Genomic DNA, 24,773 nt, shown 5'->3' with positions numbered 1-24,773 from the left:
TGTGGAACCCAAGTCATTTGGTCACATCTGTCTTCCTGCTCGCACTTCTTGTCATATATAACTGTCAACCTGACCTCTCCTCCTCTTTCGCATATCTTTTCTTCCCCTCCAGGATTGGCTCTCAGAGTAAACTACTCAAGTTTTCCCTCGGTCAGAAAAAGACCTCTAGGTCAGCGTCATTCTCTTGTGTCCTTGCTCACCCTCTCTTTTCCTTCCCACACCTGCTATCCCGTCCCATTCCTGGAACTAGGAATGTAATCATTGCCCCTAATCATGGACAGCATTTCATTTTGTATCGCTTGTTATTTTCCTGTCTGTGGTTAAGGGCAATCTACAGCACGAGCACTATCTAATATGCATGAGTGCTAGTGTTGAGCTGATAAGAGTCAAATCTCGGGGCTACGTTTTCAGACTCCTCTGTCTGTCTAGCGACATGCCTCATTTAGCCAGGTTGCTAAATGGGCTGTGGAAGACCTTTAGATAACCCTTCAATAAGTGTGTGTGTGTGTGCTTGTGCATGGGGTGGGAGGCACACACCCATATAATGCAGCATTAATTATTAACTGAGAGCGTCTGTACCATTCACAAGGTGTGTCATTCAAAACCAGATTCTGTTTTTTTTTTGTTTTTTTTTTTGCATTTGCAAATGTTTCCGCATGCCCAGCCATAGATGGGAGTATGTGTGTGTGTTTTGGTTTTGGTTTTGGTTTTTGCATGCTGCTCACCCCAGATTTCTGCATTGCACCTGCTGCAAACAACTGCTGTGCAAAATTATGTGGTTACTCCATCTTTTGGTCCATATGTGTAACTACAAGACTTTGGCACCCCTAAAATGTTCATACTGAAATGTTGGTATTTCAGAGAGAAAATACTTTATTATACTATATATATATTATGATTTACATATTGAGCTGCTTGGATTGGCATTTTTGTGCATTTTTTGTTTGGTAATATTTGTATTGTTTGTGTGCGCAAATGTAATACAGGCAGCAATTTTGTTGTTTTGCGTTTTGTTTCAGGCTTTTTCTGTGTGTTTGTTGTTTTTTAATGTTTTTTCGGGGGAAATGATTTTAGGCCACTTATTACACCTTTGATGATAAACCATATCAACTTGCAGGCAGGGGCTTTGTCAGACAACGTGAAAGGCACATCGGAAATGAGAGTTTTATTAGGAATTCATAAAATTCTTATCTGCATCCGCCTGGCAGTCTCTGAATGACAATGATGCTGCTGGTGAATTAGCATTTCATTAAGTTCCTATGGGCTCAGACTAGAGAGACACCTTTGGATATAAAGGTGTGAAAATCGGTTTGAAGATAAATACATATCTATTCAGTGTCTTGTTTATTCTTAGTCTTTGGGGAAGGAGCAGATATTTTGATTATGAGCTTAGCAACTGATACATATTATTTTATTTCGAGGCCAAGTAAATCAACAACTCCAGTGTATTTACAGATGAAGCTTCAATTAATATATATATTTTTTTACTTAAAGGGGTCTATTATGCTTTTTCCACTTTTTTGACCTATAAATGTAGTTAGAATGTTGTATTGTGTTAAACAATGCCAAGGTTTCAGATAATGAGGTTTGCGCTTTTGGAAGTGAGCTCAAAAAGAAGTTTGGGGTGGCTCTAAACCATGGGGTCTCAAACTCAATTTACTTGGGGGCCACTGGAGCTAGGGTCTGGGCGAGACTGGGCCGCATCAGGTTCCCCCCCCCCCCCAAAAAAAAAACCACATTTATTAAAAACAGAAAAATGAATAAACTTTGCTTTGGTTTCGATTTTCTACAAGAAAAGCTCTGCTAAAACATTCCACTGTTCTCAAATATCTTAATTTTTATTTTTCTACACAAAATAAGATGAAAAATAAATAAACAAGTCGAGAATAAAGAAAATCAATCAATCGGTAATAAATAAATATAATAATAATAATAAAACGGCAAATAATAAAAACTTAAGAAACCACATATAGTTGGTGGGTAGACAAATTATTTTTTTCAGATTAAAATGAACAAAGCATTATTAGAGCCCTGTAGACATGACAAAACACGACTATAGTCACATTTATACTCTTTTTATTTACAACATATTGCGCAACTGCAGGGTCTTGAGACACATGCTAACTCGCAAACTAGAGAGCTAGCGACCTAAACGGTAGCCTTCAAGTTATTTCCTTTAAACTTAAATAGCCAAAAACTTACCACTTCCACACGGATAGGGAGGATAACTATTAACAGTTATTTAACCTTTAACATGAACATTAATCAAATCAAATTTTTTCTGGGTACATGATACCATACAGCATCCATATCAAACTTGCGCGGGCCGCACTAACATTAAACTTTCATATCAAGGCGGGGGCCTCAAACTTGTGTCCTGCGGGCCACATTTGGCCCGCGGGCCGCTTGTTTGAGACCCCTGCTCTAAACGGTCAGTTTCAAAAGGCGTGGTAAAACTGTACCTTTGTGATGTCACAGAGGTGCGGACTTTATATGGTTCATACTTGGGAAGCACTTGTGACCAATCACAGTGGAGTGGGGCATGCCCGCAGGGGGGCGTGGGTGAAATAAATTAAAACAGACCGTTTTGGTAGAACGCACAAATCAAAGGAACGGCTGGAACAGGTGCAGATTCTACAAAATCTAAAATATTTTCGGTGCAGGTTATTGTGTGTAGCTGCTCTATCGGAAAACACAACTCGATACAAAGGGTGGAAAAATGAGCATTAATAGGTCCCCTTTAACTTTCACTCTGTCCAAACATTTTATTGCCATATTTTGGGTGTACTTGAATACTTGTGCTGCTTTTTTTCATTCTTGCCTGCATTGTCAGTGGATGCAGAAAACACCTATGTCCGACAAATGCCGCCTTCCTTCCCCTATATTTTTATTTCAGTGCATCTACAGTACCTGCATGCTCCACACTTTGACTGACTTGATCCTTGTTTTTGAGTTTATGTTTAAATATACTTTTAGAATGATAGCTACAAAACAAACTGATGCTATTAGTATTGTTTTTATTGTGGGAATGTTTAAAATGTGTTAAATACAGTGGATTTCCGCATACTGGCAAGTCAGCATTCGCATTATTTTTATTTGTATTCTCAGAAATATTTTTTTTATTCTCATTCAGCCAAAGTAAGTATACATATGTGATCATACAATTATGACGTTTTCTTAGCAAGTGTTGATATTTTGTTGCTCTTTGTTCCACATTCCTTGAATATCACTTTTGTAACTATAGTTACAAAAGTGACACCAAAGTGAAACTTCCATACAGTGGTGGGAAAAACTGAGATTGATTGATATCTATCGGTCTGGAAAAGGTTATAAATCCATTTCTGAAGCTTTGGGACTCCAGTGAAGCACAGTGAGAGCCATTACCCACAAATGGCGAAAACATTGACCAGTCATGAACCTTCCCAGTCAACCAAAATTACTCAAAGAGTATCTGAGGAGGGGTGCACCCTGTAAAAGGTGGGGATGTACTGTATAGCTGCATCTTCTATTTATATAGATTTAAAAAATATGTTTTTGCTTGCTGATGCATCAATTTTTTTAGTCTCAATTCGAAGCAAATTGTCATATATAATTACTTTTTTTTCTCCTGTACACTTTCATTCCCGATCAGACTTCCTGGCCCCACGGCGAGGGTGTCCACTGCAGGCGGTGACATCACTCCGAGAAGCTCGCTCAGTGGAACTGGGAACAGACGCAGCCAGGCCTTCAGTGACAAGACCAAAGCCAACTCACAGGTGAACAAAGGTAGGCAAGCATGTGGTGCACATCCACAATCACCGAAGCTCTGAACATCATCATCCCTATATATTTCAGTTGATGTACTTTTACTGAAAGCATGCCACATTTTTACCAATACTCCATTATGTCTTGTAACAGAAATGGTCATATACTGGGAATGAAACATAATTGCATAGAAAACAACCAAGAATACTCATGATAGGCATGACATTAAAATTGTTTCACCCATTGAACCATTTGCTGTCATGTACTGCATATATTTCAAACTTCTCTGACCCAGTTTTATGAGTCGGACACATGTGACCGTGCTGTTGCATACACAATGAGTGGGTTTGCAGTATATTTACTTGAACTATTGTTTAAATAACTTCTGTCACCGCTGAGTAGACCAAGGCTTTATATAGACTGTGTTAGTGTTCACGGTCTAAACTCATTACCCTGTATTAGACTCTGGCGGTTCTGACTCTGACTGACTCAAGGCTCTGGATGTTAAGGGACTGCCTTGGCTGACACGTCTCTTCAACATTGCGTGGAACAGTATCTTTGGATCGGCAGGTGGTGGTCCCCCTCTTTAAAGAAGGGTGACCAGAGGGTGTGTTCCAACTATAGGGGGATCACACTCCTGGGAAAGTCTATTCCAGGGTGCCATTGGTTGAAGCTCTGCTACAAGAAGTTCAATGCGGTAGGACCACTGGACCTGCTCTACGCCCTTGCTGGTGGGTGCATTGGAGTTTGCCCAACTGGTCTTCATGTGCTTTGTGAACTTGGTAAAGGCATCCGACCGTGTCCCTCGCGGCATCCTTTGGGGGGTGCTCTGGGATTATACGGGATTGGTTGCATGCCACTTTGTGCCATTCGGTCTTTTACAACCGGAGTAGGATTTGAATTGCTAGCAGTAAGTTGAGCCAAGGTTTTGTTCATAATTTAGGATCTCTGCTATTTGCGGATGATGTGGTGCTGATGGCCTCATCGGGCTGTGACCTTCAAGGAGGGTTTGCATCTGAGTGTGTAGTTTCTGGGATGGGACTCGGCACCTCAAAAAGGCCATGGTCGGAAGAGGTTGGAGTGCTTCCTCCGTGTTGGGAATGTGGTCCTGCCCCGAATGGAGGAGTTCAAGTATCGCGGTGTCTTGTTCACGAGTGAGGGAAGTTGGGAGCGTCAGGTCGATCGGCGGATCGGCGCAGCGCCTGCAGTAATGCGGTTTCTGTACGTCGTGGTGAAAAGGGAGCTGAGTCAGAAAGCAAAGCTCTCAATTTACCGGTCAATCTATGTTCCCACCCTCACCTATGGTCATGAGCTTTGGGTCGTGACCGAAAGAACGAGGTGACTGGGGCATCTAGTCCGGATGCCTCCTGGGCGCCTCCCTGGTGAGGTGTTCCGGGCATTCCGTGAATGATTTGATGATGACCGACTGTTGGCATGACACAGGACTGAGGCAGCACTCACTTTTTCTTCTCCAGACAAGCTTTTTTTCTGGATGCCCCAAACAATTGGCAAGAGGGTTCATCAGAGAAAAAGGTTTACGGTGCATGCAGATGTCTGCGTGCTACCATTATTGAGAAATCGCTGCACTATTGGTGCTCCGATCCCACTGCTACACCAACTTTCAGAATCAGTCCATAGGCTTGATGGACTTTCCTGGACACCCAGACTCCTTCTACACAACAATTAAGCAATCTCCTTGAAGTTCTTGATGATGCCAGTTAATTAATTTCAATTTTATCATGATTCATAACATTCTGGAGGTCATGCAAATTGATATCATAAAACCTGTTGGAGCACATTTTGTGCTGTTCTCGAAATTTTTAGCCAAAACTTTTAGCGGTGACACATTGATCAATGTAGGTCCATTTGTTTTGGTGAGGATCTGGATAAAAGAAGTAATTACAAGAATAATTACAGTTGAAATTATTTTATAGGTATTAGATTAAGATAGAATAGCTTCCCGCATTTACCCTGCAAATTTACCAAAACCAACCTTGAACCTCGGTGAAAGCTGCTTTGTTAGCTTGTTAATACTAGAGCAGCATGTCTGATTGGCAGCACTAGGATGATAATAACCGGTTGCCCCCCTGCTTTTGCCCCCCCCTCCAACATGCTGCCAAGTCCCTCCTCCTTACCATAGCACACCACTCCTCTCAATGCCTGAGGATGTGTGGTCATGGTTTGGCACTCTGCTGTCCATCCTCACTCTGCTCTGCTTGGATTTCTTGCTGCACTCAAGAGGTTTGTCCACTAGCACTTAAACAAAAGTTCTTTTTTTCATGTGCAGGTTAGTGAGACAGGTGTTTTTTAAGCGTTGGTAACAGGTTGAGTCAGTTTTACCGGTTTGTTGAAGCGGTTGCAACATTTGTTTTATTTATGTGTGTACAGAGCAACTCCGTATAGGAATATTGCAATGAGTAGTTCATGCCTCGTGTTATTGTTGATGTTGATATGCATCTTGTGAGGAAGTGCTGCTGCAGGTTGAGCTAAAGAGACACCTGCAGCTTGTATTGTGTGTCCATCTCAGATCTGTGACATTGGCTCTGACACCAGAATGGACTCACTCACCTTACGGCTGTGCATGAGTGAAAGCGACCTGAATCTTCTCTTCTGTTCTGCGTGAACATGAAGTGACAGAGTCCGGGGTCACAAAGAGGAGTTTGTGTTGTGCACATTTGATGTGGGGCCATGCATTTGTGCATGCGTGTGCATGTGTTTTAATTTGTTAAGCTGTTTCCCTTGCAGAATGAATAGGCTTCTTGATAGGCTGTAGCATCACTGTTTGCGTTTATTCATGTGGAGAAACTCTTCAAAGTTTTTTTGTTTTTTTTCCCATCTTCACACAAAGGCCGACTGTCTTTCTCACTTTTTGGGGCACAATAACTGAGCAGCGAGAAGGGGGAGGTCAAGCCAGCATCTGAAATGTTGTACGTAATCAAACACCTGCAGGCAAAAGCTTTTGTTGTAGTTAGCATGCAAATGCTAATTAATTAATGAATTGTGTTATATTTTGGACCAGTTTATCCTTACAAATTTAATTTAGGAAATCTTTTTTTTTATTTCCCACTTTTTTATTTCGCCTTCGCTTTTAAACACATTATGATGGGACTGTCTGTGTAGCTAGTCTTTAAAACTACTACTGTCCAGTAGATGGCGTTGCGTCATACCTGGTCTCCCAGAGAATAAGAAGTCGAAGCAGGAGGGTCTGTTGTTGCAAGCTTATATTTAGGCAGTATTCAGACACATATAGATTGTCTTTTTTTTAAAAGGCGAACGTTTTTGGGTATTATTGGAGACTTTTAGAGACCCTAACACAAGGCTGTCCAAACTTTTTTCAGCAAGGGACAAGCCAAAGATTAACAGGGCTATTTTCAAATATTTGTAAAAATGTTGCTAAAAATTATAATAAAAGACAATAATTAAATATTAAAACAATTGTTTATGGTATTGTTTCTTGGATTGTAAAAGTCACACCAGATGCCGTTGTATACATATATATGTATACTATACATATAGGCATCCCTCTCACTGGTAAGAAAAATATATATGTAACTGCAGCAAAATATAAACAATGAAATTATTTCTTTCTGTCAACGTATCAAGATATTATTGCTATTGTGAGCTGTGTATCGCGTGTCGTATCATGAGATACCCAGGGATTATCACATACTACAGTATGAATTGTACCCTGTACCCTAGAAACCGCCCATGAATGATACAGGAAAAGGCCGAAATGATACTGTGTTAAAGCCCAGGGCAGTTATACTGATAAAATATAGAGTTCAACCATGTCCAGTATCAGCCCCCGTAGCTGTCCACTCAGAGCGCGCTGCTCTGGTATCGTACCCGTGAAACAACCAATCAGTGAACAGCGCACGAGTCACCAAAAAACCCAAACTTGATTAATGGAACTTTAATTGTCAGACATTGATAAGATAAGACTGTTGATAAAATATTATTGTTGTAATATTTTTGCAATTATTGTGTTTACATTGTTTAGATATAATACATGTAATAAACTGAACATTTTCTGGGAACAAAATGGTCTTTTGATTAAATAGTACGTGATAATAAGCTCATGATTAAATAGTATGTGATAATAAGATCATCACATGGTTTTGTCTGGTATCAGGCCCAGTATCATGACACTTGGGGGCATGATACCGGGCCTGATACCAGACAAACCATGTGATAACCTATAATTCCCAGCCCTACTCCCAATACTTGATGCGTCCCAGTCTCCTTCAGACTCTACCTCCAGCGGCTCTGAAGTAAATTGAGTTTGAGACCCCTGTTGTACATTCTGTATGAGTGCAACATGTGTAGAAGTTGTCAGACTCCGGACTAAAATACTTGAACTTAATGTCTCATGATCAACACAACCACGAGAGGAGCCGTGCTGCTTTTGATGTCTAAACACTGTCAGCTAACACTAATGCATTTACTCCTTGTGTGTAAAGCTAGTTACATAGTTCCAAGGTTGTCACTGGAGTTCTGGCCTTCAACCTTGCAACGGTATTGCAATAACACATGATCAAACACACAATCCCTCACTGCTAACCTTGAAATACACGTCCATGTGACACTTGTACATGAAATGACATGGTTTTAATATGCAGAGAGACACAAGTATGACAGCAGGGCAAAGGAAAGTGCTTTGAGTCTGCTTGGGTTGTTTTCCCGAATGTGTTGATGTTATCGGAAGGCCATGAGAGAAGAGACCCGCCGGACTGACCCTGACACCCAATGAGAGGGCAGGATGTGTTTATTCCACTGGCAGGAAGCGTTGTGGTGGGCTGACGCTCTTTTGCCACCAGCTTCCCCTCATCATTTTCAGCTCATTATTTTAATTTGTAATGAGTGCTGTAATTAGGCAGTTAAGTTTTAATTCTTCCAACATGTTCCAAGAAAAGACAGCTCCACTCGTTTCTGGCTTTTCTAGCCCAAGGCTATACCCGGTCATTAGGTCACCGACCAATAGTGTGATCGTATAACCATTCATTCATTCATTTTCTACCAGTTATCCTCACGAGGGTCGTAGGGGTGCTGGAGCCTATCCCAGCTTCGGGCGAGAGGCGGCGTACACCCTGGACTGGTCACCAGCCAATCACAGGGCACATATAGACAAACAACCATTCACACTCACATTCATACCTATGGACAATTTGGAGTGGCTAATTAACCTAGCATGTTTTTGGAATGTGGGAGGAAACCGGAGTACCCGGAGAAAACCCACGCATGCACGGGGAGAACATGCAAACTCCACACAGAGATGGCCGTGATGGGATTGAACTCGGGTCTCCTAGCTGTGAGGTCTGCGCGCTAACCACTATACCGCCGTGCAGCCCCATCGTATAACCATTCTTTACAAAGATTATTTTTTTTAATAGCTAGATAAAGGAAACCTGTTGTGGGACAAAAACAAATTGAGCAATTATGACAGTCCTCTCTTTTCAAACGATTTTCATTCCAAAAACTATTTTTGATCAAGTCGCCAACCTAAGCAGCATTGAGAAAACATTTAATTAAAAGCTTATTTTCACCCTAAAATTTCATATTTTATTTCATCACTCAGCTTTAATTGATCATCATCATTCCTGTATTGTGTGAGTTCCATCTGTCACATGATCCTCATCCTAAATTTACATTTGCCATTCACTTTCACTTCACAGTGCAAGTGAAGACCATTACTTAAAGGGGAACTGCACTTTTTTTTGAAAATTTGCCCATCATTCACAATCCTTATGTGAAACATGAAGACATATTCTTTCCCTTTTCTGTTCATTCTAGCACGATAAAACAAGTTTATATCAGCTTGCTAGCAACGGGTATCATGGGAAATACCTATTTTGCTGCTAAAGCAAAGCCCTAAAAAAAACCCTCAAAAAACGACAACAGTGTACCATTAACATAACTGACTTGTATATTAACAAAGGTACAGCGATATTATTATTGTAGCAGCTAACATGATTTTGTTGTTGCGTTGTAGCTGTTGTTGTTGTTAACAGAACTAGCATAAGTATGTGTATGTAATGCGCCTCGAAAATACGTTTCGGTGGTGTTTTAAATCGTCAAAATACGGCAAGATACTGCAACTATTACATGTTATCAGCGTGCATGTTCATGTTATAATGCACAGAAAAGTGAAAGAAATACATGTTCAAGAATTGTGAATGATGGGCAAAATTGCTCAAAAAGTGTACTTCCCCTTTAAATCCTGCTTATGGCCGAGTGTGCTTGTCCAGTGTTCTCTGTACTTAGCTGCTTAACTGGAGCAGTCCTTGTCACTAGTTTCAGTTCAGTCATGACAACAACCATTTGGACCCCCACCCCCTCCCCACTGTTCCACGCTGACTGGCACTCATGATGAGCCCATTCATGGCGAGCACAGACCAACCTCTCTGACCCACATCAAAGTTCCACTCATCCGAACCTGCCCTCCCGGTGCTTTTTATTCCCCACTGCCAACTCCATTATCACAACTGCTCCTCTCATTCAGCTGCTTCCAGTGGGATGCCAACTATTAACGACTTGACCCACTTTTATGATTGCTAACTGCTAGCATAGCTAATTGGGCTCTAAACACATCCGAATGGCGGCATTGTTTCAGGCTGCGCTCGCTAAATGCTAAACAGTGGGTGAGGGAAAGGTAGCAAGTGGTTGCATACTTCCAATTAGATTAAATAAAGGCACTTTCCGCAAATGAGAAAAAGGTAAACAAGTATGTCAAGTGTTTAGTATGCACTGCAAATGCCAACTTAATTACATTGTGCGTGTGTAAAAAGAGATTCTGTACGTTGCACGGGAGATGTTATGATTAATTGCCGCTAACACTCCCTGCAGAGGCATCCCTCTCACTGGTGTTTGAATATTCAAATTTTGCTCCTCTGAACTCTGCGCTGTTGTTGCTGCGAGCTCGGCTCTGCACACACAGCAACAGCGTTTCCCATTTCACGGAGCAAAGAGATTGCAGCTCTTTTCTTAGACTCTCAGTTCATGGTAAGTTGAGTCGCACTCACTTTGATTGGTTCAAATCTTTCATAGGTGAATACTTTACAACAGCGGTTGACTAGACTGTGTTGTTACTATAAACCCCGGTTATTTCAGTGTTTCCGTTCTTCCTGGAGTCAGAGCAACAGAGCACTGACAGATGCTTAACAAAAGCAGTCCATATAAGTGCAAGCCTGGTGAGGACAGCGATACTGCTCCTTGACTCAGTCTGCTTGGCCAGACTTTAAAGCACTTGAAGCTGCACTTTGTTGTTTTTTTAAACAGTTTGTGACGGGAGGCTCTCATTGTTAGTGCAGCGGGGGGTTTAACAATGTTAGTGGCTTGCTCAAAGGAAAATAATGACATTTTTGCTACACCAGCTGAGGGCACCTCCAGGCCATATAAGGTTTGACTGTAGTTTCTTCGTCCTGACTTACTACCGAATGCTGATTCTGCTCATTTCTACTTTTCTGTTTTATAACGAGTACCATGTTTGTGTTTACCGATGCAGATTCCTCAGAGGGCATGACCTCACAGCCTTTGCTGATGACGAATGAGAATGCGGTGTCGACTGCAGTCACCATCAGCTCCTCCACCGGTATCCCTGCCACTACCTCTGCCCTGATACTGACCACATCTTCCTCGTCCTCTTCTCCGTCCTCCACAGCCATCCCCCACCCCAACAGCAACAGCAAGCCTTGGAAGAGCAAGTCGATGAGCTCCAAGCACACCTCCCAAGCCCCGACCTCCAATAGCAGCCCCACGTCAGCCATGCAATCAACAAAACAGGAGACCTCCTGTAAGGCTGCTTTGGGATCGGAAGCGCCTCCTAAGGCTGTCACGCAAAAGTCAATGCTGGAGAAGCTTAAGCTCTTTAACAACAAAGGAAGCTCTAAATCCTCCTCCTCGTCCAATGGAATCGGTGCACAGAATGACAATGTGGCACCCAGCGTGCAGGTAGAGAGAGCCGAGACGGGCTCAAACACTGACCCTCTTGAAGAAGATGATGGCAACATCCGCCCGGGAATGAATGGAACCACTAATGGAGCTGCTCCCACAGCAGGTAGTCATGTCGCCACGACTGCCAGTAGCCCCAAAATTGCCTTGAGAGGCATCGCGCAGCGGACGTTCAGCAGAGCTCTGACAGCCAAAAAGAGCTCCGTCAAAGGCCCTGAGAAAGACAAGGAGAGGGGGAAGGAGAAAGAAAAAGGGAAGGAAGTGGGAAAACGTCTGTCCATGCAGGACAGGACAGAACTCAGGGGAGAGGAGCCTAAGGAGGAAATGTCTCCACCTCTTGGTGGAGACATGGAGAGCTCAAACAAAAAGACCTCGAAAATTGCCAGCTTCATTCCCAAAGGGGGAAAAACGGCCAAAAAGGACAATTCCACCCCTGCACACAGTGGAATACCAAAGCCAGGAGGCAAAATCCCACTTGGGGGTAAAGCCTCTTCAGTGGGGACAAAGGAGGCCGGGGAGAGACCACGAAGCATGAAGCTAGCTGGAGGTCTGGCCATGCATCGAGGTCCTTCAGAAAAGGACAGAAAACACTCCAGCACTACCTCCAGCCTGCATCCCACAGAGGGAAGGACCGGCTCCGCCACTGTGGCCGGAGGAGGCAATACACAGAGCACGGCCAGCAACACCGTCAGCGTGCAGCTACCTCAGAACCAACAGCACCACAGCCACCCCAACATGGCCACCGTTGCACCTTTCATGTACAGGTGAGCCCACATGTTGAATTATACGCTAATTGGACGACATTCCTGCAGAATCTGGTCACATTCCTTGCTATAGTTTGTAATACTACACTATATTAGGAGGTGTTTCTTCTACTGTGGCTCATTCATCAGACTCAATAAGGGAACTAAAACTCTATAAAGGCCTCGAGACAATGATGGCTCACTTCCTGTTTGTAAAAGATTTGCATATTCAAATATTATTGTTTGCCGTGTATACTACTGTGTCGTGTCAATTCCGATACTGGCATAGTCCATGTGGTGCATTTACTTTTTTGTTCCACACATACAGTGTATTACGGTATTATATTGATGTATATGATGTAGGTGTTTTAATTGTGTTGGTTGGCGATGCGCAAGTCAGCGTGTAAATATCAAGCTTATTCACCGCATATGAATACTTTCTCAAGGAGAGAAATCCAGTAGTTTTCCATAAATAAACAACCAGGTTATTTCGATTATCAGCGCAAAATGGCAATTTTTTGATGATTTGCAGAGTTGTGGGAATGCTGGATTGTGATGACCAAGCAGGGATAGGTTCCTGCTCAATTAATGGGTTTATTAATTGTTTGAGCCAAGTCATTTTATCCAGCTGGTTATGTGCTTCTTCTCACTTCCTGTGCTTCATGTGCCTTTTGACATCTTTTCTTACTGGAAAGACTGCGTAGACACATGTTCATATACCCATCTCTCTGTGAAATCATATATATATATATATGTGTATTAGGGTGCATCAAAAAACACAATTATTGAATTTTGCTATGACTGGGTACTAAAAGTGTTCCAATATATGTAGAAACAACACATATAAAATATTTTTCCAATACATGATTATTTAGGGGTGCCACCATACATCTGTTTTTGTGGAATAAAGTGGTGAACAGTTCAATGGTCGCCATGGAGATTTGAGGTCAGCAAAGACTGCAGCTCAAGAACTCTCATGTGATCTTTATGCTTTTGTTGGTATTTATACTCCTATTACATATTACTAGGAAATTTGTGGTTTTATCTTTGTAATTTGAATGATTTGTAGTCATATTTATAGATATTTAGCGCTCATTGCCTCTACTGTAGCTAACATTAGCTAGCTACAGTTTGCTAATGACAGTTAGCTAATAGCTGAGCAAGCATAACATCAACAACAGTAATATAGAGTAGACAGTATTGCTGATGCCTCATATTTATTGAGAATAGTACTGTAGTCCTACATAATCTGATATACACTTGTCCATTTATTATTTTAGGTACTGTGCCCTCAACAACTAGTTCCTTTCAGACTAGCAGTCGCAGCTTGGTCTTTGGTCTGGGCCCCCTTTGATAACCCTATAGAAAATGATGCTGTATACAAGTTCATTGTACTCAACATTTCCAGGTCAACTTTTTGGCAATTAGACTAGAAATTGCACTTTTTCTGAAATTTTACAAAAGTTTATGTGTGAGGTGGCACCCCTAAATCTCAAAGGATTTCCTCAAAACTTTGCAAAAGACATTTTTATGTTCATTAGGGAAAAAAATGGAATGCTAGCCAAATTGATATTATGAATTTAAAAATTCCCATTCAAATTTGATGCACCCTAATATATATATATTATATATATATCCAGTGCTGCCAGTGAAAGTAGAAGGTGTGATGCATCTCACCGAGAAGGCATTTTGGACTAAGCTGCTCATATTGGCCCCCGGTCACAAGACGGGAAACACAGCAGATTTAATTCCTAATCAGGTTTAGCCCTCTTTTGTGAAATATCAGCTTTCCACTAAATGCACGGTAATTCAGGATCACTTCTTTTCCTTCCTTTGATTATTCATACAATCTATCCCTGTAGATCTCAAACTGAGTGTGAAGGAGTTGTGAGCAGCGAGTCCAGCTCAGGAGGCAGAAGTGGGGATGTTACTTTCAGCAAGACCAACCAGCCCTCTACTGAGGACCTTTCAGGTCGGTGGCTTCTTTCACAATAGCGGAGTTGTGTCTTCTTATCATGGAGTATGTACGGTATATGTTGTTGTTCTTGTGCTCAGGTGAAGACCCGGAGACAAGGCGGTTGCGGACTGTTAAAAACATTGCAGATCTGCGCCAGAACCTGGAGGAGACCATGTCCAGTCTGCGAGGAACTCAGGTCACACACAGGTAACTGCAGTGTGCTCCCTCAGTGCTTGTTTATATAGTAAAGTACTCATGTTATTTACCATGGTGTGTTGAATATGCTGGGTTGTTTCAAGTGAATCACGTCAAAGGCAGGCTAAGTGGGGAACTGATTTGAGGCAATGACTGAGCGGCTATATGGTAAGCAGACCCTGTCTGTCGAGGTTTACAGGTATTAGCTCTTCTTTTCGTGCTGTTCTTCTGAGGGAGTCTTTGACTTTGATCACAGGGCATGTCTTTCATGCCGGCTTTGATTCAGGTTTAGCTCTAATCTGGTTTCCTGTCACAGACTCTCGACCTTTGCTCTCGCCTCGCGTCTCCGTGTTGACGCAGCTGTCTGGATTTTAGTTTAGTACTGTTTTTCTAGAATTTAAGAATTTTAACGTTGGGCTCTTACGTAATTGTGAGTCGAGAAAAATGTAATTGATGTTTGAGTAAAAAATGTAGTAAGGTTGCTGTTATGTTTGTTATATGAACTCAGAGATTACTTTTGTTCTTTACATTGAATTAATAGCATTGGTTTAGTTAGAGGGGCAGCACGGCGGTCTAGTGGTTAGCGCGCAGACCTCACAGCTAGGAGACCAGGGTTCAATTCCACCCTCGGCCATCTCTGTGTGGAGTTTGCATGTTCTCCCCGTGCATGCGTGGGTTTTCTCCGGGTACTCCGGTTTCCTCCCACATTCCAAAAACATGCTAGGTTAATTGGTCACTCCAAATTGTCCATAGGTATGAATGTGAGTGTGAATGGTTGTTTGTCTATATGTGCCCTGTGATTGGCTGGCCACCAGTCCAGGGTGTACCCCGCGTCTCGCCCAAAGACAGCTGGGAAAGGCTCCCGCACCCCTGCGACCCTCATGAGGAAAAAAGCGGTAGAAAATGAATGAATGAATGAATGAATGGTTTAGTTAGAATGTGGGAGGAAGCCAGAGTACCTGAAGTTAACGTACGCACCAGGAGAACATGCAAACTCCACATAGAGATGCCAAAATGGAGATTCAAACCCAGATCTTCCGCATCTTCTGACTGTGTGGCCAATATGCTTACCACTAGGTCACCGTACGGTCACCACAAAGTTATACGATGCAAAATAAAAAATGACAAATGAAATAAAATGTGCAATATTTGTACAGTGAGGAAGACAGAGTTCAGAAGCTAGACTGCTGTGGAGACAAACGAGAATGTTAACAGGGTCAATGAAAGGGTGTTAAAAAGTGAGAAGAAGTTTTTTGTTCACTCCGGATGAACTGGATGCTGCTTTTCTTCTCTTCTCCCTCCAAAAGCTGTCAAATATGGCGTGCATGTACCAACTTTCTGGCAGGGAACCGCAATCACCTCTTTGGAAATTGCATTTTTAGGTTTTTCATTCATTCTCTCCCACTGTGTTTTTGTCCTCAGCACCTTGGAGACCACTTTTGATGGCAGCGTCACTACAGATATCAGCAGTGGCAACAACAACAGCGGGGGTGGACGAAGCATCCTCAGTCTTACTGCTACCCGGCCCTCCTTGTCATCATGGAGATTGGGCCAGTCCAGCCCTCGTCTTCAAGCGGGGGATGCCCCCTCCGTGGGGAATGGTTATGCGGGCCGGGTGGCAGGCAGCCAAGCAGGTCGCTACTTGTACCCGGGGCACCTCAGAAGACAGCTGGCAGGCAGGAGTGGAGGCCTCTGTAGCGTGGAGCTTGGAGACAGACCCGGGGAGGATGTGGAACTTGATGGGTTAGCCATGGAGGTCACTGGCTACATGAGTGATGGAGATGTTCTGAGCAAGAATGCTGCACGCACGGATGATGTCGCCAGTGGGTGAGTGGATGCGTACTATACAGGGCATGTTTTTAGCTGAAAGGATTGCTAAGGAAATGGCGTTGACAAAGTGTACGTATACAACTTACCAGAAGAGGGCAGTAGTATACTATTCTCATTCATACTGGCTGTGATCAGATGCAGATCCATTCTTTCTTTTTATAATACTGAGATCCCAAGAATATCAGATTGCATACAAACACCTACAAACTGACACTCTTGTCTCCCTAAGGCCCGGTGTAAATTTAGCAGCATGTCTTTTTCATACTAAAACCTCATCTGCATCAATATAATGTACATTATCAAATGGAAATTATTTTTATTTTTATTTTTATTTTTCATTTTCTACTGCTTTTTCCTCTCGAGGGTTGCAGATTTTTATTTTTATTTTTCATTCATTCATTTTCTACTGCTTTTTCCTCTCGAGGGTCGCAGATTTTTATTTTTATTTTTATTTTTATTTTTATTTTTATTTTTATTTTTATTTTTATTTTTATTTTTATTTTTATTTTTATTTTTATTTTTATTTTTATTTTTATTTTTATTTTTATTTTTATTTTTATTTTTAGCAATTTATAGTATCGTCACATAAATATCTAAAGACGATAATGTATAGTGCCAAGCGTGCATAGCAATTGCTAGCACAAGTTTGCCACGCCCCCTGCCCCTAGCAGCTATACCCATTTATTAGCGGTGTGCGATACCGCTAGATTTGGTATCGCCGATACTGGCCCATATATACTCACTGATATTGAAAAAATAAAATGAAAATTAAGGTGGCTGCATCAACAATCGGGATCAGTCTAAAATTATATAAAATATAATAGTGCTCCTCTTTCTTTCTGCCATCCTCCTGCTCTCGCCATGGTATGTCTGGGCTTGCTCGCCTGCCGACCGGGCCAGCAGTGGTGGGCAGTGTTTGGTTGCCTGTGTCACGTGACTGTAAATCAAACACAAGAGAGGGAGGGGTGAACACAGGGAGCCTCTCTCGGTCTCTGACAGTCAGCAGAGACACGCAGCCAGGTTCGAAGTATTAACCTTTTTACGTTGGTATCGATCAATATTAATACCTGCATTAATGGTCTGCAAGCATGAATATATGTCATTATATTTCCCATTCACTTTAATTGGTCACGGGTCCGTAAAGGGCCATTATTGTGTCTGGATCTGGACCGGGGTCCGCTAAGTCTCCCAATAGGGAACACATATCCTTACTATTACTCTGACACTGCTCAACCAGGAGTTTTGGCTTTTGGCTCTCAATTGGCTTTCTATTATTATTGTGTCTACCGTGATTACATGTATCATATTAGGTAATATAAATGTCAAGGTGACCCGAGTTCAATCCCACCCTCGGCCATCTCTGTGTGGAGTTTGCATGTTCTCCCTGTGCATGCGTGGGTTTTCTCCGGGTACTCCGGTTTCCTCCCACATTCCAAAAACATACTAGGTTAATTGGCGACTCCAAATTGTCCATAGGTATGAATGTGAGTGTGAATGGTTGTTTGTCTATATGTGCCCTGTGATTGGCTGGCGACCAGTCCAGGGTGTACCTCGCCTCTCGCCTGAAGACAGCTGGGATAGGCTCCAGCACCCCCATGACCCTCGTGAGGATAAGCGGTAGAAAATGAATGTGACTTCATGGATGTTATTTCTTGAGGGCTCTAATAATCTTAAAAAAACGTATGAAGAAGATTGATAACAGGTTTTCAATGATATAATTACAAAAAATATTCAATTCATTAATATTTAATCCTATTTTGCAGAAATACACTGACCGCTGCTTGTCTGGAAACCAATGAACATAAACAAGGGATGATTAGACTGCATTCTGTGCAGCTGACACTTTTCTATTCTCCTGTGTTTACGTTTGCTGTGACTGTGAAAGAGGTTAACACCTTCGCTAGTTTGGTTAAAAACTGTTTGGAATCCTCTGACCTTCACCTCGGCTTCGTTTTTCTCCAAACCACGCCAACAGTTTGTTTTGCTATACCCTCTTATCGAGTCAATATGTGCATGTGCAGTAACATGGAAATGTCCACTGCATGAGAACGAAGGGGGAAGCAGATTTTGATGTCGTGTTAAGCTTGTTAATTAAGAAAACAGTATTATATACTTTAAATCATTTTTTATGGGATGTTTTGCCTCCTGAGACTTGTTTGCTCATGTTGTGATGCTGGCCAGTAAACGCTTATTATCACTTATTGACTAGCTCGATATGTCCGCTGTCCGCCTCAGACTATATGTACCCTGCGATTAACCAATCCAGAGTGTACCCCAAAGTCGACTGGGATAGGCTTCAGCATACCCGCGTGACCCTAGTGAGGATAAGCGGAATAAGAAAAGGGATGGATAGATGCTGTCCTCCTCTACTAAAAAACGTTAATATCCTAGTGTCACCTCGATTGCAAGTCTGTGTTTGACATATGTCTATTGTGTGTATTCCATTATTTGCAGAACAAATTTGTTGCCTGGAAAATTGCATTTTCATGCAAATGAATCAGGTTGACTGGAGGCCATTTGTTGTGTTGGGGGTAGAAAGCCATGGAGTGTGTGTGTTTTAATCTGCGTTTGTGTAAGTGTGCAGAGTGTGTGTTTGGTGGGTGGAGTTTCCCCGAGGCTTAAATATTTAAAAAAGACACAGACTGAGACCGCCCACCCATCTTTACAGCCGTGAGGCCATTTAGCAGTGGCATCATCCACTAACTGGTTCTTCCACGTTGAGGTGGGGTGTTTACCCAAGAAGGTCACAACATATTGGCAGTGCATGTCCTCCTCAAAATACAGTACAGTTAACAGTATTATCTTATATGGTATCTGCTAATACAAGAAATGAAAGTCATCATCCTGTATATAATAAATGTGGTAAGCAGGCAAAAAGCAGTTAAAAAAAAACAACAAACCTCAGTGTACATTTTTTGTCAGGCCTATTCTCAAATGAGCAAATCAATAAATAAGTTACGTATGTCTCCCCGATTTTTAACCATAAAGTCAGTTTAAGCGTGTTTACAGTACTGCTATGCTTGGTATTGATGAATTAACATAGTTATACAATGTCTAAACGGCCCCCGGTTTAAACATTTATTAAAAACAGAAAAATATACAAACTTTTTCAGTGCTTTGGTTCCGATTTTCTACAATAAAAGCTCTGATAAAACATTCCACTGTTCTCAAATATCTTAATTTTTATTTTTCTGCACAAAATAAGATTAAAAATAAATAAACAAATCAAGAATAAAGAAAATCAATCAGTAATGAAAAAAATATAATAATAATAATAAAACGGCAAATAATAAAAAATTAAGAAACCACATATAGTTTGTGGGTAGACAAATTATTTTTTTCTGATTAAAATTAACAAAGCATTATTCGAACCCTGTAGACATGACAAAACACGACTATAGTCACATTTATACTCTTTTTATTTACAACATATTGTGCAACTGCAGGGTCTTGAGACACATGCTAACTCGCAAACTAGAGAGCTAGCGACCTAAACAGTAGCCTTTAAGTTATTTTATTTAAACTTAAATAGCCAAAAACTTACCACTTCCACACGGATAGGGAGGATAACTATTAACAGTTATTTAACCTTTAACATGAACATTAATCAAACGTAATATTTTTTTCTGGGTACATGATACCATACAGCATCCATATCAAACTTGCGCGGGCCGCACTAATATTAAACTTTCATATCAAGGCGGGGGCCTCAAACTAGTGTCCTGTGGGCCACATTTGGCCCGCGGGCCGCGTGTTTGAGACCCCGTTGTATACTCTCTAAATTGTACACTGCATACGTATAGATGAGCAACAACCCCCTTTTCTCTTTTTTTCTTTGTGTTCTTTGATGAACACCCCCAAAACACCTTTTTAGCCCAAGGCTATGTTGCCTGATAAACTTCTCTGCCCTCCCCCGTCTCTCTCCACCCCCCATCTCAGCCCTCCTCCACCTTGAGCAGACAGCAAGAACCTCCTGCCAGGAGGGGAGAGCATGTGTAGCTGAGGAGAGAGGCTGCATACCAACACTCAGCTCAGGCTGCACATGGAAACACAGCCGTGCTGGCGTGTTCTCACATATGATATCTACTTGATCCACTCTGCCCTCACCTGCTGATTTCATGCAAATGATGGCAGATATAGCGCAGGCTCACTACCGATAACCAGCACATCATTTGTTTTGGAGATTTCATCAACGGTCTTCTACACTAACACTAACCTGGATGTGTTTATCTTGAATTGGACAAACCATGTTTGAGGCCGAAAGGTATGTAGCAATACAACTTAGGTCGCCGTGTATTGAATTTGAAGTGTTTTGTTTTGACACAGCTGAGTCAGCACTGCCTGGCTACAGTTTCAGCCCATAAACTGTCTTGTTTAGGCATGTTTCTCCTGCAGTCGGTTACAGGTTAACCGGCAACTGAAACCTGGAGGAGGATCCCCTCAGTGTGTCCGTGCATGTGTCTGTCCTTGTGTAGTCCTGCACATGAAAACATTTTCATTCTCCCAGCAATGTATGCTGTCTTACATCGGAAGTATGTTTTCTTACTCAGTGTGCTATTTTTATTACTCGGAGGTCATGCTTTTGTCAGCAGTGGAAAGCAATATGGATGGAAACAATGTTTGATTCCTCTCGTACTGTCCTTCCATGAACATTTGAACTAATTATGCAGTGAAATGGTATTCTTGTTCTGGTGGGAATGTAGAACATCTGACAACTTGGTTGTGGTTAAAGGACACAGAATTAGTTAATTGTGAAATTAACTTAAATCATTAATAAAACCAGAACATTGTTGTCTATTTTGGTCCAACAAAGGAAACACTGTGCTGTTGTGTATACTGTACTTACGGGGTCCACTCTTACTGAGATTCTACATTGAGATAAAGCAGAAGGGTTATACCGTACGGGCTTATATTTCTACTCACTTAACTGTAAAAACAAAATCATCACGGCCCCACACAGAAAGCATTCAGCCATCCAACGGTCCAGCCTCAACTTAAATCAGCAAACATTTCATTGGGTTACACCTGAGGGAAATGTGTCAATATTTACTTCCATTAGGAGTCTCCTAAATGGGTCAATATTTGGGGGATTGGTCAGTGTTGTTTTAGTTGGAGTGGGAATGTTTGTGTAAGTGCTGCTAACGGTCACCATCTGAGTCCTACAACCAATAAATCAAATTCATTCTTCTTATGAAATGAATGCTCTGATTATGTACAGTAGCTCCGACTGTACTTACAGCTTTTCTGAAGGTGCATTGAAGCCATGGAAGCAGTTGAAATATTTGAGCTTTTTAACAGACCACTGTTGTTGACTGCCGGCAATTTGAGAATTGTATATTCCCCTCACTGATAGTTTATACTCGTCGCTGTCGTGGAAGTCCCAAATGGAACATAAGAAAAATTATATCAATTTATGTGCTACCTGCTGTCTTGAAACTTCATCATCACATGTCTGATGTGAGTTTGTGTGTTTTACAGCTATATGACTGATGGTGGTTTGGGTCTGTACACACGGCGCTTGAACCGGCTGCCAGACAACATCTCTGCTGTTCGAGAGACACTGCACCGGAACACATCGTCAGGACAGGGAGATGCTGACAGGTAAGTCTTCTCCAATATCCTAATGGACCGACTAGGTATTATATCATCTGACCAATACAGTAGATCAGTGTTTTTCAACCCTTTTTGAGCCACGGCACGTTTTTTACATTGGAAAAATCTTGTGGCACACCACTAACCAAAAATGTTACAAAATGTCACCATGATCTCACACGTGCATCAAAATGTCTATCGGAGGAACAAGGTAGGTGTTGCCACACGGACCAATATTACATTGCTCTGCCAGTCTTTACACCACAGACACTCCACAGTAGCCACGTTTTTACATCACCACTTTTTCTCTTTACTAATGACCTTTCGGGAAACAATGGTATCCATAGAAAGGAATATTCCAATCTCTTGTCTACATGCGCCGTGAAAATCAACCAGAATAGTCAATAGGGCATGCCCAGTAAAACGTAAACGTCAACATCACGTGATACCGGCTTCCCCAAGTTTTTCTTTCACTTGTTGGAATAACTCCGTATTGCCAGTTTTTCGTCTGTCCAGTCTTGAAATTTAGTTAGAATCAAAAACAAACTTTGCTTAGTCCAGTGCCGATTGCTGGCCTCCATTTTTAAAAGTGAAGAACGTCTGGATCTGCGTGTTACGTCATATCTGAGCATGCGCTGAAAGAACGCACCCGGGATAAATTTAAACAGGAAAAGATCAAATTCAATCTTGCTAATATTTTATAATTAAACTCAGGACATGTTTTATATAGATATATATTTTCTTTTTTAATAAAACTGGACTTGCGAATAAAGTATAGAAGGGTTTAGATTCTGTTCCACAGATGGCGCTAATGCACACCAAAGCTGCTTGCCAACCGCCAATAAACAACAGAAGAAGAAAAACACCACAAAGAAAAACGCAGTCTGACAACTTTCCGTTTGAGCGGGTACAAGATACTTCAATGGAATATTCCATCCCTGTTCAATTCTTTCCGTTTGAGCAAATAAACCAAATGCAATTGGAATATTTGGGTCCATATATTCATGGGTATTGACATAATATTTGCAAATGATGATTAATCAATGTTAGTTATAAAAAGTGATATTGGATAATTCCTCACGGCACACCTGACGGTTTCTCAAGGTACACTAGTGTGCCGCGGCACAGTGGTTGAAAATCACTGCAGTAGATCACCGCTTTTTGGAACAAATATAAAATACCAATGTGAAGTTTTGGGGTTTCACGTCAGTTCATTTCATGCACACATATGAAACTAGATTAATGATAACACAAGATGTTTGCCCGACTTCACCCCACTTCCACCCATGTGGTGGGTGGACATGGCATCAAGAGGTTGTTCACCCTTCCCAGCTAGGGAGTTTTTTAGGTCATTCATTCATTCATTCATTTTCTACTGCTTATCCTCATGAGGGTCGCGGGTGTGCTGGAGCCTATCCCAGCTGTCTTCGAGCAAGAGGCGGGGTACACCCTGGACTGGTCACCGGCCAATCACAGGGCACATATAGACAAACAACCATTCACACTCACTATTTTAGGTCATTAATCCTTCTAAAAGGAGTATTTTTTTATCAAAAGGGGCTTTTAAAATGTAGACTTTTTATCCAGCAGATCAAATAAAATAAAAATCCAGTGCAGTGTTCACTAGTTAAATGATTTAATCTTTTGTTTTACTCTATTCACAACAAAGTTGGGATGTCTGGCCTGGTTGCCTAGCAGCCTCATGTGATGTCTAGACTGTAAGAAGTCATCACCCTAGGTAATTGGTTAAACTTTAGGAGGTGCTACTGAGGGGTTTTTGCTATTTTTGACCAGTGTCAGACCACTTTACACTTATATGCTAAGCTTGCTCCCATTTGCAAGACAATGGTAAGAGACAAAATGTTATTAAGTTATTAATCATGGTGGAGAATATCTGGAGTGTGAGCTCTTCACAAATATGAGTTTCCAAGGATGGTGACTGATGATGAATAAGATCTTTAATAAACAATAGGTAACAAGGTACAAAAAAGGTCACAGAGGGAGCGGTGCAGAGAGTTCACCGGTACAAGGCACACAGTAGTAGGAAAATAGTAGGACACCAACAATAAAACTAACAAGGAGTTAGGGAGTGTCGCTAAATAGCGATGATCCCTGAGGGAGCAAGAGGACAATCAAAACTAAATGGTTAACACAGAAGATAGACGTGTGTGCAGGAATAAGTACCAAACCGGCGTTTAGCCATATCTTGTCTAATAAAGCAACAAGGAATACATGAACAAATCACAAGCATCAGAAACAATGAATTACAGGGCGAAAGAACACCATTGATTACTAGACTAGGGACAGGTGTGGGAAAAAGGTGGGAAAAGTGAAACGAAAAAAAACTAAACATGAAATTCAGCAAAATGGCTAACTAATCTATTCATTAATGAATCACACAATAATAATTGAAAATATTTTAATTTTGCCGGCCTTATTATTTTGCTATGTGTGTGCCGGTCTGTTTTCCTCATTTCTTGCCTCTGGGAGGAAAAGCGTCCACTGTGCATTTGTTTCAGCACATTGGTGCCTTTGTTCAATAGAACAACGGCATGAACGGAGTGAGGCTCAGTCATACAGTCTCTGTATGAGCCTATCCCAGCTGTCTTCGGGTGAGAAGCAGGGTACACCCTGGGCACATACGTATAGACAAACAACCATTCACACTCACATTCATACCTATGGACAATTTGGAGTCGCCAATTAACCTAGCATGTTTTTGGAATGTGGGAGGAAACCGGAGTACCCGGAGAAAACCCACGCAT

The 24,773-nt window shown here is 41.7% G+C and overlaps 1 protein-coding gene across 8 annotated transcripts in view; it reads left to right on the top strand.

The window, feature by feature from the left end:
• The window catches only part of nav2a (neuron navigator 2a), a 208,465-nt gene that overhangs the window by 135,403 nt on the left and 48,289 nt on the right, over positions 1-24,773 (top strand). For 5 of the 8 annotated variants that reach the window (XM_058089756.1, XM_058089757.1, XM_058089753.1 and 2 more), the window contains 7 exons: positions 113-169; positions 3,632-3,765; positions 11,246-12,455; positions 14,297-14,406; positions 14,490-14,598; positions 16,009-16,413; positions 21,895-22,017. In XM_058089756.1, coding sequence (XP_057945739.1) covers positions 113-169; positions 3,632-3,765; positions 11,246-12,455; positions 14,297-14,406; positions 14,490-14,598; positions 16,009-16,413; positions 21,895-22,017 — 2,148 coding nt within the window. Of the gene's footprint in view, positions 1-112; positions 170-3,631; positions 3,766-5,914; positions 5,986-11,245; positions 12,456-14,296; positions 14,407-14,489; positions 14,599-16,008; positions 16,414-20,383; positions 20,681-21,894; positions 22,018-24,773 lie in introns of those variants that run through there. The other 3 variants (XM_058089754.1, XM_058089759.1, XM_058089760.1) reach the window with 3 other exon arrangements.

The sequence above is a fragment of the Doryrhamphus excisus genome, chromosome 12, assembly GCF_030265055.1.
Source record: "Doryrhamphus excisus isolate RoL2022-K1 chromosome 12, RoL_Dexc_1.0, whole genome shotgun sequence".
NCBI lineage: Eukaryota > Metazoa > Chordata > Actinopteri > Syngnathiformes > Syngnathidae > Doryrhamphus > Doryrhamphus excisus.
Note: the sequence above shows the minus strand (reverse complement) of the source record. Positions and strands in the feature narration are given on the sequence as shown.